This window comes from Ptychodera flava, chromosome 8 (assembly GCF_041260155.1).
Source record: "Ptychodera flava strain L36383 chromosome 8, AS_Pfla_20210202, whole genome shotgun sequence".
Classification (NCBI taxonomy): Eukaryota; Metazoa; Hemichordata; class Enteropneusta; family Ptychoderidae; genus Ptychodera; species Ptychodera flava.
This window is the reverse complement of record NC_091935.1, coordinates 30,543,875-30,561,346: the sequence shown is the minus strand read 5'-3', so window position 1 is coordinate 30,561,346 and position 17,472 is coordinate 30,543,875. Positions and strand designations below refer to the sequence as shown.

The following is a 17,472-nucleotide window of genomic DNA, read 5'->3' as shown; positions in this document are numbered from 1 at the left end:
AGTGAATTTCCTTTTATAGATATTAATTGCAGTAATAAATTTAATTCAACATTCTCCATCAATTTCCTGCAACATTCTTGTACGTTATTGTATTTCAGTTGGTGGATAAACTGAATACTGACACAGAAATGGACGAGGTATTGGAAGATTACAATCAGGTGAGTATTTAATATGAACACTCTGCCAATAAAGCTGGCAAATTTGGGAATCATGGCCAGTTTTAATACCAATCTAATGAGAAATGTGAATATTGTGTGACCTTTTTGAACACTGTGCACTACGAATCTTTGATCCAGGACAGCTGAACGCCTTCTTGACTGCAGAGTGCAATAGCGCCCTCAAACTAAGAATATCTTAAATCTTTTGTTATTTAAGAGATGTAGGTCAGTATCACCGTGTCAGCTTCTTTAATAGTGTTTTGTGTGGAGATCTTTAAGCCAGAAAACATTGCAATGGCTCCCATGAGCCTACCAAATTGTTAAGGGACACCATGGATTTTATTTTGGCTACACAACCTAATCCGTAAACCCTCAGCTTCTTCTTCTTAACAGGAAATAGGATTTCCGAGACACATGAATGTAGATTGTTTGTTATGGGGTCTCACTGTCCCCTGTGTCAATGAAGCTCTGCTATGTTGTCAATCTAATGTCTGTTACCCTTTTTATGTTCTGAACAGGTTAAAGTGCAAAATGACATGGAAGCCAAGAGCATCGATACAATATTTACAGAGAGACAAGAGTAAGTATTTATTATGGTGTGTCAAAGTAACATGCAAGCCCATAAAAATATCTAAAAAAATGTAGACTTTATGAACATGGTTTAATTTATAGCCACTTCATTGTATCAACTAAAAACAGTTTGTGAGTCTAAGATGTACAAATTCGTGTGAAAGAGACTTCATGAATGCAGGGTAATTTCATGCTGAGAAATACAATGTACACTTCAAAATCAGAAGAAAACAGATAAATATTCTCATATGCTCACTGAACTATAGACATTTATCAAAAGCACATGAAGATATGGCTGTATAAACACAAACACATGGACACACATATAAATGCATTAAAGTACTGTAAGAGTACACACATGCATAGATGTATGTTTTCCTGGATTATCATGTTTATGTATGGACAGATGCTGTTTTGAATTCAGACATCAGTAAATGTTTATGTGTGTACAAGCATTCAATGCAAAACAAGGCTTTATGATTGTATACCAAGTTTAGATGTCCGTACAGAAGACAATTTCAGCCAATATTTCAACTGAGGGTGTTGTTTGTGTCAAAACTCTACAGCCAGTTTTGTTTGAGTTGTGTTCCTTTACCTCTGCTACTGAGACTTTGTGGCTTTCCTCTGAGTAGAAACTTTTTTCAAAATCTGCCATTTTGTGTACTTTTTCAGGAAAGAGCAGCAAATCCAGCTTGTGGAAGTAGAAATTGATCAGTTAAAGAGGATGGCAGATAGTTTAGTGCAAGACATGGTAAGACACAACCCTGATCACAACGTTCTTTCCAACTGTAAAAAAATCTCACTACTGTCATGCCACTAGCATGACTGTAGATCAGTACAGATCTCTATGAAGTATGAGAGCAAACTTTTGATGGATTACTTGTTTACATCAGCAGGTTTAATGGCATTCCCTTTGATCATGCCTAACACCCACACAGCTAACTAGATGCACTTTGTCAGTCCCATAATGTCTGACTCGTTTCTTGTCTGGAAAGTTATCTGCCCCAAGTGATCGGTAAAAAGAAAATTGCCTGTAGTTTGTTGAATCTAAAGACACATTAAAGTTTGCAAATAAATCAGGCTGTGTTTGGGTGCAGTGTCCTGATTAATGTATTTTTTAAATTTGTATCGCAAGCAGAGAAATTCACTTTTTTCCTTCAGGATACAGAATCAACAGTTGTTTGCCCCTACTAAATATTAAATAATATATATGTGTGTGGGTGTGTGTGTGGGTGTGTATATATATATATATATATATATATATATATATATATATATATATATATATATATAATATATATATTATATATATATATATATATATATATATATATATATATATATATATATATATATATAATATATGTGTGTGTGTGTGTATATTATATATATATATATATATATATATATATATATATATATATATATATATATATATATATATATATATATATATATATATATATATATATATATATCCTGATTAGGTAGTATATGTATGTGTATTTAAGTGCACCTGTGTTAGGTACGATATGTATGTACATAAGTGCACCTCTGCTGACGTTCAAGCCGACAGTGTCACTGCATCGCTGCAGATACCAATTCTCATTTGGTCATTAGTATGCAGATCACACCACGCCATGAAGTGTTACCCTCTGCGTCGGCAATTAATCACAACATTCAAAGCATGGCTGTTTGAAATGGCATGGCTGTCATACCACATGAGATGGTAATCTCCCCACTGCTTAGCAGATGTATTTGGTAATTTTCTACTTTACAGATAATAAATGAAGAGACAGGAACTGACTTATCAGATAATAAATGAATGACTTCTTTTTCTTTTTTCCTTGATCTTTTTTTGTGTTTTGGTCATGGTTTCAGAATCCAAATATGAAGCAAAAGTACGTGCAACTTAAGCAGACTAATGAAGCTGTGCAGCGAGACTTGGAAGCTAAGCAACAAACTCTGGATGCACTGAATACAAAACGGGATAATCTGGAAGATGTGAGTACTCAACAGTGATTTATGCCTTTCAGTGGCTGCTTTCAAGATGTGCCAGTGTACTTCACATATGTGTACCAACCTTCAACGTCAACATCAACTCCCTTGGGGTACAGGTCAACGACCTGACGTGGTGCTCGTCAACAAAAACAGTTATGCGCGGTGTGTTGTTGTTTTTAGTATACAATGCTTGTGACCAATGGAGCAGTCTGGTGATTGAAAAGACGCCATGAAGACTGCAAGAGCGTCAGTATGAGAGGCAGATATTTGCACTGCCTGCCCTTTAATGTATTTTCACATAATACCTTTATTCCCAAGATGTAAACACCATGTACATCCAGGGACCAAAATTTGTAACATTGCTTGATATCAAAGTTTTTAAAACTATGATGTGATTCTTAAACTGTAGAATTTTTCTATAAATCCAACATAAAGAAACAAACAAGACAAATCTTGAAGGAAGTAATGAAATTATTTGATTTATTGAATAACGGATTTATGCATTTGTTTGTCGGTGTAGGAGCTTCAACATTCACAGGTGAAACAGGAAGCCGTGAGGCTCTATGAACAACTGAATGAGCTTGAGGCGAAGAAGGCAAGTATCATGGAAGAGGAGCAACAGAAGGGCTCTCCAGCCGAGGAGAGGGAAAAGTTACTGAAGCAAGTGAAAGAAGACAACCAGGAAATTGCTGGCATGGAAAGAAAGTAAGTTCTGCCTGCACTGTCTTCTCCAAATACTATGTTGAATATTTTTTGTCAAGTTATAATAATGGATTGTAAGATTCCCTGTAGGTGCTAGTTTAATCCATTTCCCATCATTGCTTTTTTTTTCAACACCGTTGTTGTAGGCCTGATTTATGTTTATGTGAGAGTTCCATCATTACTTTGCAAAATGACTATCAGTCTCAAAATTTTGATAAGACTTTGATAAGGAGTCTTACAGGAATCACAAAAAAGGTACTTTGTCACTATAGATGTTCTGAATGAAACTGTAAAAATTATATGCCAAAGGATTCGATCATAGGAAACGGTAATAAAGACAGGTGTCTTTTGACAAAATTTGTCAGAATGTATCCGATGTAAATGTTAAGCACATGGTGCGATATTTAGTAACAAACCTACAATGATAATCAGCACTACTAAATGTTGCACATCCCATGCCCCTCGTCACAGGTCTGATTTTTCCACTGACAGCAATGTTATTGTACAAAGATTTTGTGGTAAAAGGGTAAAATATGGAATCCTGTTATTGATAAACAAAGGAAAGGGGCAATGAGATTATATATTATGATCTGGACAAGGGACTAAACGCCTGAGGACATGATATTTGCTCAATGTCAGGACGGCAAATAGCCTCCTTTGAAGGTAAATGGTGTAATTTGATCAATTTTTGGTCCTGAAGTTGTCAATTTGAAAATAGTTCCAGGTGAGTTCCAACCACATGATTACCGTGCGGCCCACAATGTCATCAACAAGTTACCATTGAATCCTATGGAGCGTTTGATGTTCTATGAATGAAGCATGTAATAACAGACTTTATGGCATGCAATGTGTTCAGTCATACTGATGGTTGTACAATGGTCTTGTTTTTCCAACAGGACACAGGAATTAAAAGAAGAGTTGAATAATCTACGAGATGAAATCCATCAACTTGACATGGACTTAGAAGAACACCAAGGTCAGTACCAGTACCAGCATTACTGTCAGTAACATGTCATCTTCCTAGTAACTTGTCATGAAATTCATGATTAAACCATAACCAGCTCTGCATGAGAGCTACTTTTATGTGTGACAGCCAAAATACTGTTGTAATGTTTATCTTCATTTGTCACATCTGAGTGATTAAGGTAGTTCAGGTCTCAAAATTGAACGACTAATAGCTTTTGCTCAAACTCAGTAAGGATGATTGAAATCATTCCCTTTTGAAATTAAGAATAAAAGTCAGGGATCACTGCAAATTTGGTTCTTGAGAAACAAAGCACTCAACATTTACTGATACTTGATATTCAAAATGGCCACATCCCATATTCAATATTCACAAAAGTAAGCTGTTGAAAACTTTTGTTACTCAGTGAGGTACCATTGGTAGACCAAAAATGTAATGTGAAAGTGAGAGTTGGAACATCTGTCCCCCAAGTATATATTACCTAAACGGTTAAATTCGAGTTAACTCTACAAATCACTGACTTGTAATTTATCTTTATAGGATCACCAGCAACATTTTCATCAAGTAATGGTTCATTATCAGATGCAGCAGTCTTGCAAAACATTGTCATAGTCATCATAACCAATATATTGAACATGACACGAACTTACCCTTGGGTTCATTCAGTATGCTGTTTTACTCATTTGAAATTGATTCCTGATCAAAATGTTTATATTTCGTTAAATATAAGATGTTACAAAGGCAACAGGAAACATGTTTTTATATGTTGTTCTGTTTGGTACAGGTGAAAGAAATGTCAAGTACAAGGAATTGAAAAAACGAGAAGAAACAATGAATGGTAAGTTCTCACACTCTCCGTCTTCCTCCTCACCCCTCTCTCTCTCTCTCTCTCTCTCTCTCTCTCTCTCTCTCTCTCTTTCTCTCTCTCTCTCTCTCCTTCTTTCTCTCTCTCTCTCTCTCTCTCTCTCTCTCTCTCTCTCTCTCTCTCTCTCTCTCTCACTGTCAGTCTGTCTCCATATTAAGTTCTCGCTCTCTCCCTCTCCTACCTGCAAGCTCTCTCTGTCTCTGTTTCTCTCTGTCTGTCGCTCACCTCCCATAGATAGATTTATATTAGAGTAAACTGTATGTATTTCTTGCCAATGTGTTTCAGGGATGTAGAAAATAGCTGGCAGCCAGCAAAACCACCGGCTAGGCTGTCAGCTAAAATTTGCTGGCTGTGATAATTTACTTTTAGTTAAAAATCAGGACATTTTGCACAAAGTTTATGTGTATATACACTACTTGTAACCACCTGTACTTTTATTTTTGCCACCTGTAACCAAAATTTTCTACATCCCTGTGTTTGCCTCCCAGCTGTGTCATACTTTTTAGTCCCCGCGGACGAAGTCCGGCGGGGACTTATAGATTGGGTCCCGTCTGTGCGTCCGTCCGTCCGTCCGTCCGTCCGTCATCAACAGTTTCTCAGACCTGCTGAACCAATTTTGTTCAAACTTGGCACAAAGGCATAGCACTATGACCTACAGATGCACATCGATTTATTTTGTGATACGATCCAATATGGGCGCGAGGCGGCCATTTTGTTGCGATTTTTCATGTCTTTGGACCATAACTCAGACATCCTTGAACAGATTCTGTTCAAACTTGGCACAAAGGCATAACACTATGGCCTACATATGCATGTCAAATTATATCGCGATACGATCCAATATGGCCGCGAGGCGGCCATTTTGTTTGTGATTTTTCGTGTCTTTGAACCATAACTCAAACATCCTTGAACCGATTCTGTTCAAACTTGGCACAAAGGCATAACACTATGGCCTACATATGCATGTTGAATTATATTGCAATACGATCCAATATGGGCGTGAGGAGGCCATTTTGTTGTGATTTTTTCATGTCTTTGAACCAATAACTCAAACATCCTTGAACCGATTTTGTTCAAACTTGGCACAAAGGCAAAGCACTATGGCATACATATGCATGTATCAATTAACCTTGCGATGGGATCCAATATGGCTGCAGAACTGCCATTTTGTTGGAATTTTGCATGTCTGAAGCGTAATTCAAAGGTCATTACACCCATTTTGTCCAAACTTGGCACAAAGATCAAGCGCTATGGCATACATATACATGTCAATTTACTTCGTGACATGTTCCAATATGGCTGCCAGATTGTCATTTTTTTTCCGATATCGCTGCCAGATGGTCATTTTTGGATTCTTTCATGTCTTTGAGGCTTAATCATATGCAAATATTCCTTAACCAATGTTGTTGAGACTTGGTACAAAGATAAAGTACTATGGCATACATATGCATGTCTACTAATTTTGTGCTATGATCCATATGGTCAATAGACAGCCATTTGATTTCAAGTTTGGTGTGATTTTTTATGTCTTTGAAACATAAACATAGGTCACTGTCCCTCGATGGACTGATTTTGTTCAAACGTGATACGAAGATAAAATACTATGGCTGCATTCTTGTGCACATTAATTTGTTTCATTATATGATCTGAAACGGCTGATTACAACAACATACCCGATCCCATACCATTTTGAAAATTCCACCAAACCATGTGTATAGTATGTGCCGTCATTACACTAGAGGCAGTGAGGGCATCGTTATGTGTGATGTAATCAAAAGTTCCTTCTCTGGTCATTACTGCAGAGATGAGTCATTTATTGAACGTTCCTCAGATTACTTTATTATGCAAGTCACAGGCCTGATACACCCGTTGCATCAATGTCATTCCACAGCTACCTAGACCAAAGCTACCTAGACACCAAAGATTACAACAAAATGGACAAGCGGGGACTGTGTCATCAACGATGACTTTTTTCTTTCATTTTCATTCAACAGAATTTCTTGAAAGTTTTGAAGTCACAAAGGCTACTGAGTTGGTAGGTGTTTCCATCATTATTGCGCTGTGAAATTGTCAGTGTTTCCATGGATGTACCTGTCTTTAATATTGGTGATGATGATGCTTATTGTGTCATACCATACCATATTGATGGCAAAAATACAATGATCTGTTTTGGCGAGACTTGAAAATATAGCATACCTGTACATGTAGTTTGAACATATGCAAGCTGTAAATTTGAGAAAAATCCCATTTTTAACGTTTCATGCAGGAATTTCAATAAGATGTTATACTGGTAATAAAATGGCAATAAACTGCCTCAGCAGTGAGTATATCGCTTGGTTTTGACCAATTCACGCCATGTTATCTATGTGGCTTTGCTATCACTTGTGCATATCATGAAGTGTACCTGTCACTTTTGATGGTTTGTTTCATAAATATGTGTCACATACTTCAGATCCAAGTGGCATGTCATTAGGAATCTGTGAAATATCTATGCAATATGTTGTGTGAGAAACATCATTTCCTCCTGATACAGTCATTGAGGTATAAACTGTTTCTTTTCCACAGGAACGAAAAGTTGCCATCGAAGGAAACGTAGTAGCACTGTTGGAACACATGAGCAGGGTGAGTGAAAATGTGTACAAGCCTGTGTAAAAACCGTCTTGTACATCTTGTATGCATTTAGCCAGGCACTCCTGGTATCAACACATCATAAGCATGAAGAGAAGTCAAAGAGATTTCCCAGTTTATTATGTCGTACATTTATACATATGTGGAGATCTATAGTGTGTAGAGCTCAAAAACTTCCAGTACGTGATCCTGAAGTGCCAGAGTCTTCATCGTGTCACTACCAAGTGTTTATCCATCCCATTGGTCCAGTATGTTCTTTGATCCCTGTGATCAGGAAGTGGTATATCAGGTGTCAAATCTGTCAAAATAATCATCCGTACGTGGTCATGTAATTCCAGAATCTTTCAAGGTCCAAGCATATGCCCACTCCACAAGAACTAGCCAGGATGCAGGAAGATCTGAGTTTTAAGGAAAATGAAATGCACAAGTCCCAAGCCACCGCCTCAGGCCTGGCTTCAGGTAAGTTGATGCTGCTATAAATGTATGTCTTCGGGCTGTTACAGTGGTTTGCGCTGAACCATTGGCAGTATGGGAACTAGACATACTGTCTGCATTGGGGAGTTGCCAACACTGTCAGGCGTAACTATCGTCTAGCAGTAAACGACATCATCAAATATGCACAAACTACCCTGGCAAAAGTTACATACTGAGCGGGATGTATATGGATGTCTGGTGTTTGTCTGACTACTCATGACCTCTTTCCAGACAATGTTCAACTTTCACAGGAGTTGACTTCTTTGTTATTGACTGACATTACCGCTGAGATAATTATTATGCCTGACATTGTTGGCAACTCCTCAATTCAGACGGGATGTCTCGTTCCCCTATTGTCACCGGTTCAACACAAACCACTGTGTCATTGTATCCTGGATCATTCAATTCATCTGGATCTGATGATTTCTTTCATGGAAAGAGTATACTTCTGTGGGTTAAAAATCAAGACATCATGATTGTCACAGTGAAAGAGAAGAACAGATGGGATAAGTATTTGATGTAGGATTAACAAAATCATCTATCACGCCTGATACTGTAATACAAGGTGTGTGTAACAGATGTGATGTTTTGATGAACAGCTCATTGACTGTGAGTCACTTAGTTGTTCAGGAATATAACGTATTTGTGTCATATTATAAGTAACATGATTAAGTATAATTCACAAAGTGTATTAACATAACAAACCTTTTCTTACAGTTGTAATCTACTTTAGAAAGAGTACATGTACTTACTGGTGTCATCTTTTCTGAATGTGGACTGTGATACAAGTGCAAGGGGTAGGGGAGGTCACCATGGAGGATGGTAGAGTTCATCTCTTTTTTCATTTTACTTGACAGAGAGCCACAGGTTACAGATGGACTTCCAGAAAGTGGAGCAGTTAGAGACCAAGATAAATGCAGAGCTGGATACTTTGAAAGAGAAGATCAGACAAATGGAGGAAGAGTTGATCACCTACGGTGATTTGGACGCCTTGAAGAAACAAGGGGACGAGAAGAAGAGGGTAAGTAACTGCAAGGGAAAAAATCTAGAAATCAGCATTGCTGTCGTATTTTATACACTACAGTCATATTGATGTATCCAGTGTTTTGCTTTCAAAACCAGCAAATAGCACCAACGTAGGAAATATAAACAGTATCATTTTGATACGATATGATTTTATTACTATTTTTGTTTTGTAAATTAATTGAAAGTTCTTTTTCTACTTCCCAAAAGTAAGTTGTAACACCAACTATCCAGCCAGTCAATGCAGAGTCTAAACCCGTTGAATGTCTTGTTTTTGTTTACACTTTGAATTCTAGCCTGTATCAAAGTTCACTTGTCAACAATAACAATGCAGTCTATAGACATACAGGCTGTGTTGACAAGCTGAATACTGTGTATCTCAACGCGCTTTGGGGAGTAGAACAAGAAACTGTTGTTGACAAAAAAAACAAACAAAAAACTGAAAATTTTTCACAGGTACTACTCCTTTAAGAAACATTAATGCTTTGGTTTTCATTTCAATTTTTGTTTAATTGGCAATAATGATTGGTGCTCTAAAATATCTGAGTAACCTAGAAATGTGACACCAGGTGTAAGATTCTTCCCTTTCATGATAAAAAGCTACATGACTGTATTAAATATAATAGACAAGAAACCAGTTCAAAGGATCATGTAGGTCTTTTCTTTAATGAAGACTTTTCTTTGTCACATTCTTTTGTACAGAAACTCCACGAGGACAAAATTAACCTCACTAAAAGACGAGACACATTCAAAAGAGGTAAGATTTCTTTCCTTACAGTATTTAAGCAAAAGGGTCAGATAAAGAAATTACGGAATCGATTCCCATACAGTAAAATCATTCATGATGTGATTAGTGAAATAGTTTCGGGTGTATGTCACACTTATGTGTGCATGTGCTGTAAACAAAGCACACACCAGCATGCAGACTGCCCTCTGTTGATGAAAGACAGAAATATCGATCGGCAGGAAAACTGGCAATGGTTTTCTAATTGAAGTCTGCAGGTCAGAAACTTTTAATTTTCCATTAAATAGTAAAATTAGTAATCAAAGATATTTTGTTCCTTCTCGTCCATTCTGAGAGATTTGAAAAAAAGAAGGAAAATTAAGAAATTACTTGAATTTTATGAGCACATACATCAAAATACCCTGCTATGCAAAGAGTCTCTTATCTTTTCAGGAAAAATTGATTGTACTTTATAGGTTATCACAAGCATTTGATGATTCCATCGCTAAATTACTCAGATCACAAGCATCTAATCAAGGTTCTCAATGACCAACTTCTCTTGTCATGATGTTTACACAGTACCTGATCATTTTAAAACAATGGCTCATTAGCCATCTCTGAGTAAAACCATACTCGTTTCAATCAGAAACATAGTGTTTCTATATTTGATTAGGCTGAAACAGGAATGGGAGCTGATGATGAGTCTAGACAGTCAAAATTTAATTTTCTTTCCAATGGTGGCGTTTAATTAATTCTGGGCATGTGAATCCTTTTGACTCGATACAAGGCAATAACATGTACTGACATGCTCCAGAGTTATGACTCATGATCGGTTTCTACAGAGAGATCAGCCTGGAATTTCAGGCGAATGTTATGCATTATGCGAGGTATATTGTCTGTCTGATCTTAATGAGACACAAAGCTGAATATAAAATAAAATATATCACACCTCAAAGCCAAATGTTTAAGAGTTTTAAAGACAGGTTGATGGACATACCGTGCTCACTAAGAGTTGTAGCAATTTGCAAAAGCACAGAGTGACTGCTCCACTGCTGATCGCTCCACGATGCTCAATCTTATAGCCTGGTATTGAGTGAAATCGTTTTCATGGGGCATGTCTTGTCATGCACTAGAATTGTCCGTAGTAGACAGAGGTTCACAATAGGGAGGAAAATGGTGTTGGGTTTATTTATACTTGGCAGGAAAAATTCACCATAGATAGAGATAGTGTTCTGATTTAGCAAGGTGTCCATGTAGACTAGTTAAACAGTGTATATAACATTGCTTGAAATGAGTTCAAAAGTTGATAAGACAGCTAATAACTCCAATATGTATGGTACGTTTGATGTACACATGTATCGTAATACTTCATAATGATAGATATGTGTATAAAATTTATCAATCAATTAGTCAAACATCTCCAAAGGTATTTACCTGAGCTGGCTTTTAAACATTGAACGTTGCTCTGAATGTCACCTTGAAAAGTTGATAGCCCACTTACAGAAAGGATTTCCCATTAAAGGAGAAAATACAGGACTTAATGATCCAAGACAATTTTACTTTTATTACTCATTAGGGCATGATTACACAACATTTGTCAAACAATCTGCTCTTTCCTGAGATTATTTTATAATAAAGACAAAACTCTTGAACTTTTCTTGACCTTAAATTTGTCCCGATACTTGCCTCGTGTTTGACAGTGACAGCAATCAAATAATCACAAAAATTTCTGACCCTTTGACATTTCGGGGAAGAGAACATCATGAGTAAACCCTCCAAGCTAAGGCAAAAATTCTGGAAAAATTTGAACTGATTCCTTTCTAGGAAACGGCTGTCAATATTGCATATCAATAAATATCCATGCGTGAGTGCACCCATTTGAAGCTGGTGGATTCCATGTCTCAAGCTTGTCCCAAATTGCACAATATCCCGGCATTATCTTGAAGCATAGTGTTTTCTTAAAGCCAGTAAAGCCGGTAAATGTTATCAGTGGATCCCTAATCATTTTACCAAAGCCCCCAGGATAAGGCCAATCCTTCATAGAAAACCATAAGAGTCCTGTCTTTGCCATCCATTCTGTCTCATTAACCCATATTTTCCTTTCCTCATCTGGGACAAAAAAGCGCTCTGACATAAGCTCTCAGCAGCATTGGAGCTTTTTTATTATGCACCTTGAAAGCCTGAAAGACTTAAACTTTTGCTCAAACTTTCCTCAATGAAACTTTCAACTATTCTCTTATTATTATCAGAGGTCATGGAGCAAAATATTTGGTACTAGAGAAACAAATTACCAAACATTTACAATATTTGGAATTCAAAATGGCCATCATTCCTTTGTTAATTCTGTGGCAGTTAATAACATTTTTGATTTTCCAAAAATTAAGAAAGTAAATTTTTTTTTTACACCAAGAGCTTTAAAATGAGCCCCCACAAGTTGTATACCAGAAAAACACTGAAAAAAAATTGAGAGCCCGAGTATCCGTCACCGAGGCACATTCTACCTTAAACCAGACTTGAAGGGGGCCTTGACAATATTCCTGTATCACAGTTGTTTGATTTTAATAGCGAACTTTTCAATCCCAGGTTCTCGCATTAGTGGAGTTCTCCTCCCAGTCAAACGCTTGGCCAGTACGATGTTTGATTTCTATAACATTGATTACACAAACTGATCTCAACCTTTTGTCACATTTTGTTAATCCTGCAAACATAGTTTATGCAAGCTTTTGATTGACGGTCGGTTCAAATCGCCAACGGTCATTGATTCCCCACCACAAACGCTTGAATTTCCTAAAAAATTGTCTTCCAGTCGTGTTAGACTTTGAATATAACCACAGAGTTCGATCGGCAGCAACTTCGCGCTGACCGCTTGGCAGTCTGTCTGTGTTTTTGCGGCCGGGGAAAACTAAAAAGTTGCATTTTCTGGAGCGTGTGCCTGCGTGTTGCCTGTTTGGTGTCCACTTACACAATGAACGCCGCCATAACTTGGCGTCCTTTTAAAGGGAGGCTCAGCCTTTAATAGAGAGGTCTTGTTTTAACAAGGTATCACATTACTGGCAAGCAGAGCTGTGGGTATATCCCAGTGTGGACTGGTTTCTAGTCAGCACTGGCACAGTGAAAATAAGTTTCAGCACATGCGTTTGTGCTTACACGTACAAGCAACAGTCACTGTGTGGGCTCCATTGTGTAGGCTTATTGTGTGGGAGCAGTTGATTCTGTGCGATATTGATAATTCAATACTTTCAAGGTCCATATTTCAAATGGACCCATCAGGGTCAACTGATAATCTTTATGTTCTGTAATCTGACCATCGTAAACATCAAAGACGAAGTACAAGCCAATCAATTTTGAGCTTTGACTTGTTTTCCATAGGATCTGATTCCATGGATCTACTTCTTAATGTGAAAACTTTTGTGTCCAAAGTATGAAAAGAAGCCAAGGCACATATGTTGAAATGATTTGGTTGAATTTCAGTTGAGCAGCGTGGACAGCCTCTGTGACATTTTATATTCAAATTTTGTCTCAAGCTGTGTGTATATTATGTCATTTTTGTTTACCAGTCTGAGAGCTTTTTTCAACATACAGATCGACAGGAAGAAAGAATTACATTGAAACTTACAGGAATATTCTTGTCACATTTCATCTTTAAAGTATTAATCATATACACATCAAACCAAAATTTTGAGTCAGGTTCAAATTTGCCTTTTACTACTGTTATTATGTCCACGGTAGAGCCTTTTCATCACTGCACTGCGATACAATCATATCTGTTTTCATAGCACCATTGCACCCATGGTACTGAGAAATGCAATTGAAAGTTTCTAACCCACTGTTTTCCATTGATACAACTGGACCAAAATTGTACTAGGGTACATAAGTTGCTGTTCTACTATTTTCTTGATTTGTCACAGTTGTTTTCAAAGCTACCCTGATTTTCTGTACTCTTTCGTACTTTGCGTATAGATAACAGTAGTAAACCATTGTGTTGTTTGCATGTTTTTTAAAAGCACAATGTACAAATAGCTATATAGCAGCTGCCAATATGTCATAGCGTAATTAATGCCCATACCACAATTATATCAGTGTCACCGATGTTTGTTTTTTTCCCTTTCTGTCTTGTTTTTCCGTGATGCCCCCTGCCTAATAAGTGATAGCATTATAAGATGATTCCAGTTAAAACCAATGAATTCATCATTTTATCTTAAAAGCATCCTGATCTCAAATCTCTATCAGAGAAAAATAAAGATCCCTGATCACTTCCCATCCATCCATCATCAGTATTTATTTGTGTCTCAAACAATATGCCCTTTAACTAGACCCTTTTTTTCCCTTCTTCTAAGAACCACAACGAGAATGCTAATGAGGCATATTTACCTCAGCAATTTGATTTGCTTTGTAGAGATACCTTGTATGATGGGGGGAGTGGAATTGCCTGGCGACTCAACTCTTATCTCTAATTCTCTGCCGATGCAGCACAACAGTTGAATGCCCTGCCTGCAGGAGTTCAACAATTCATGGGAATTGGAAATGTCAGCCGTGTACGTGTGAGTGTGTGTGTGTGTGTGGTTGCAGCAACACAACGTGTCTGATAGTTCCCTTGTGACAACATCTTTTTTCTGACAGAGATAACTGTATATGTGGATCGCATTTTTCTGTCTCGGTGGTTTTCATAATCATATGTTTCTCAGCACCAGCCTATTAGCTCGTGGCCTGACGGTGGAAGTAAATTGGCACGTATAAGTAAATTGATAAAAATTAAAATCTTGCCAGCTACAATATGTTATGATTCCAAGATATTGGTTGGTATCATCAGGTACCCTCCACCTCTCAGTGTAATAAACTGTTCTTCTAATGGTTTCGAAACTCAAGATAAGTGCAGTTAGAAATAAATGCAGAAATACATCACTGGTGAACACTCACCATTTGTAAAATTGGGTATAGGCCAACCCATAGAGGTGACAGAGATAAAGAACCAGTTCACAGATACTGCTGTCATTTGTCCTCCTCAACGACAACAACCCTGTTGTTTTCAGTGAGGCAGTCGAACAAATATATACAGAAAGGTGAAACAGTGTGACACGAGAGAATTGTGATTGTGTACATTGTGCCGTGTTGACAAGGCAAATACTGTGTATTTCAACTCATCCAAGATGGAGGAAATGTGCTAGTTATCTGGAACAAAGCACTAAAACAAAACAAAACAGTATCATGAGAAGTTTCCATCACATATATTGTGTCATCTTTATTACTGCATGACATTGATATTGGTTAGTACTGTTTGTTACCTTATCACAAAACAAAGCACACGGTGTGCTCATCCAGCAACTGTACCAGTTTACTTATAAATTTTTTTTGAAATGATGTCGCTGTTCTATGTATAAGATGAGAAGTGGATGCTGTGTTTATCTCTGTCTTTACCGGCTGTCAAAGTGTATACAACTGAAAAGACTGGCTGACTCTTTTGTTCTGTGTGCGTGCACGACTCGCATCGTTGTCATGGTTACTCATTCAAAATTCAACAGAACGTTTTGGGACTCAAAAGCTTCCACAACAATAGAGCAAAAACTGCAGTGCATCGCTTTCAGATCGTACACACTGTAACAGAGTTGTGTCAAGTTCATTAATTGTCGATCCCATCACATGGCAGATGTTTATCATATGGCCTAATCGATCATGGCTTTGACTCAGGGGAGTCTGAAAACCTACAGGGTAAATTTTTCCCAAAAGTGAATGACCCCATTGAATGAACAATTATGAAACAATGATCAGTCATTGAATGCCAAAGTTACAAAAACTAGCAAAATGAAATCGAAAAATTGTCAAAATATGGTCCACTATTTTCTACTGTTCTTTAAAGTGCATTATTTTCTGAACTCTCTTCTACATCTAAAACATTACACAACTGAAAAATCATGGTAATATCTGGCACGTTGAATCTGTTCCTTAACAAGATGCATACTCTCTGTAGAGGTTGCCTGTTCAATTCGTGACCAGGAATTCTTTATCGTAAACTGTTGGTGTCTCCAGGTGACGTGCTTTTGTAGACTGCCTCCGTTGTCTGCTGGTCGTGTTCTCCAATGATGAATGAGACAGCAGATATCCAGAGGTCACTGATTGAAAACACACAAGCACACCGAACTCATCTTTCTGCCTCAGCTATTGGCAAACAAATATTAGTGCATAATGTGAACTCCATGGCTGTATATTACCCGTCAGTTTAATGGCCCGTCAGTTTTGTAGAACCACACTAAATATTCCTCCTGTCGGATGTATTCTTGTGCATGCACGTCGTAGCTTTCAGGATGGTTATGGCTTCTTTATTTGTGAGTAAAACAGAAAGAAAGCCCTGTTTAGTGTTGGTAGCCACAATGACAATAGCCATGGGTTTTAGTCCTATGATTGAAAATCTGAAAAAGTTAAAAGAAAATATTTCTTGGGGTACGGAAGCACAATAAATTTGGTCATAATGTTGTAGAGTGCAACATGCAAAAGTTCTGTTTCATCAGTTTTTTTTAATGCATCAGTTGTCATTATCATCATATGGGATTTGGATGAGGAAGATAGCGAGCGAGAGATAGATTTGAAACTGACAGAAATCAATTTGACCTATCCAGGCATCAAAGTGATACTCTCTTAGCAAATGTACCGTGTTAAGATCTGCAGAGACTTCTGCCAGTAAATAAGCCATGATACTCATAGGTCTTTACCGGGAGAGAATAACATATACCAGAGTCTATGAAGGATGAAGATCTCACATTTAAAGGCTTAAGTTTGGCAATGATAGCGTGCATTGAATAATATGTACATGTACCATAACTGAAGCTCTTATGAGGCCAACTAAGTTGGTAAATCTATGCTATAGAGTTTTGTCGTGATATGAAAGTGTCTAATTACCAGTAGGACTGGATAGGCAGGGTACGTGAGACATACATGGAAGTTGAGTAGAGTTGCATGTACAGATTATGTACATTGTACACGTATACATTATACACGTAGTTTCCTGTCGCAAATCAGATGTGTTTGAGAAGTGTAGAAGGATGTGGGATTGTAGGGAGGGGCAATGATTGAATATGTTTTGACATATGCTGAAGTTCACACTTCATCTGCTGGGAAGTAACTGCAAAGTGGAACGGAAATTTCCAATCCAATGGTCCACAACTAATGTGTCTGGCAAGCAAACACGGAAATCATGTTCAGTGCCATTGTGCTCGAGTAAGCATGTCCATCAATGCTCGTACCATTGGTCTGGTGTCATCAATTACCTCTTTGAAAGGTGTCAATTACTGGACATCGATTTCTTCACAAACTGTGCAATTATAAGATTTGGATGTTAGGCAGGTCCATTCAGGAAATGCTCTTGCATAGC

The 17,472-nt window shown here is 37.5% G+C and overlaps 1 protein-coding gene across 1 annotated transcript in view; it reads left to right on the top strand.

Annotated features, from left to right (window-relative positions):
• The window catches only part of LOC139139041 (intraflagellar transport protein 74 homolog), a 39,246-nt gene that overhangs the window by 5,788 nt on the left and 15,986 nt on the right, over positions 1–17,472 (top strand). The window contains exons 7-18 of the mRNA XM_070707742.1: positions 99–158; positions 677–738; positions 1,401–1,479; positions 2,610–2,732; positions 3,250–3,434; positions 4,328–4,407; positions 5,180–5,233; positions 7,255–7,295; positions 7,826–7,882; positions 8,227–8,347; positions 9,220–9,383; positions 10,088–10,142. Of these exons, the coding sequence (XP_070563843.1) occupies positions 99–158; positions 677–738; positions 1,401–1,479; positions 2,610–2,732; positions 3,250–3,434; positions 4,328–4,407; positions 5,180–5,233; positions 7,255–7,295; positions 7,826–7,882; positions 8,227–8,347; positions 9,220–9,383; positions 10,088–10,142 (1,081 nt within the window). The remainder of the gene's footprint in view (positions 1–98; positions 159–676; positions 739–1,400; positions 1,480–2,609; positions 2,733–3,249; positions 3,435–4,327; positions 4,408–5,179; positions 5,234–7,254; positions 7,296–7,825; positions 7,883–8,226; positions 8,348–9,219; positions 9,384–10,087; positions 10,143–17,472) is intronic.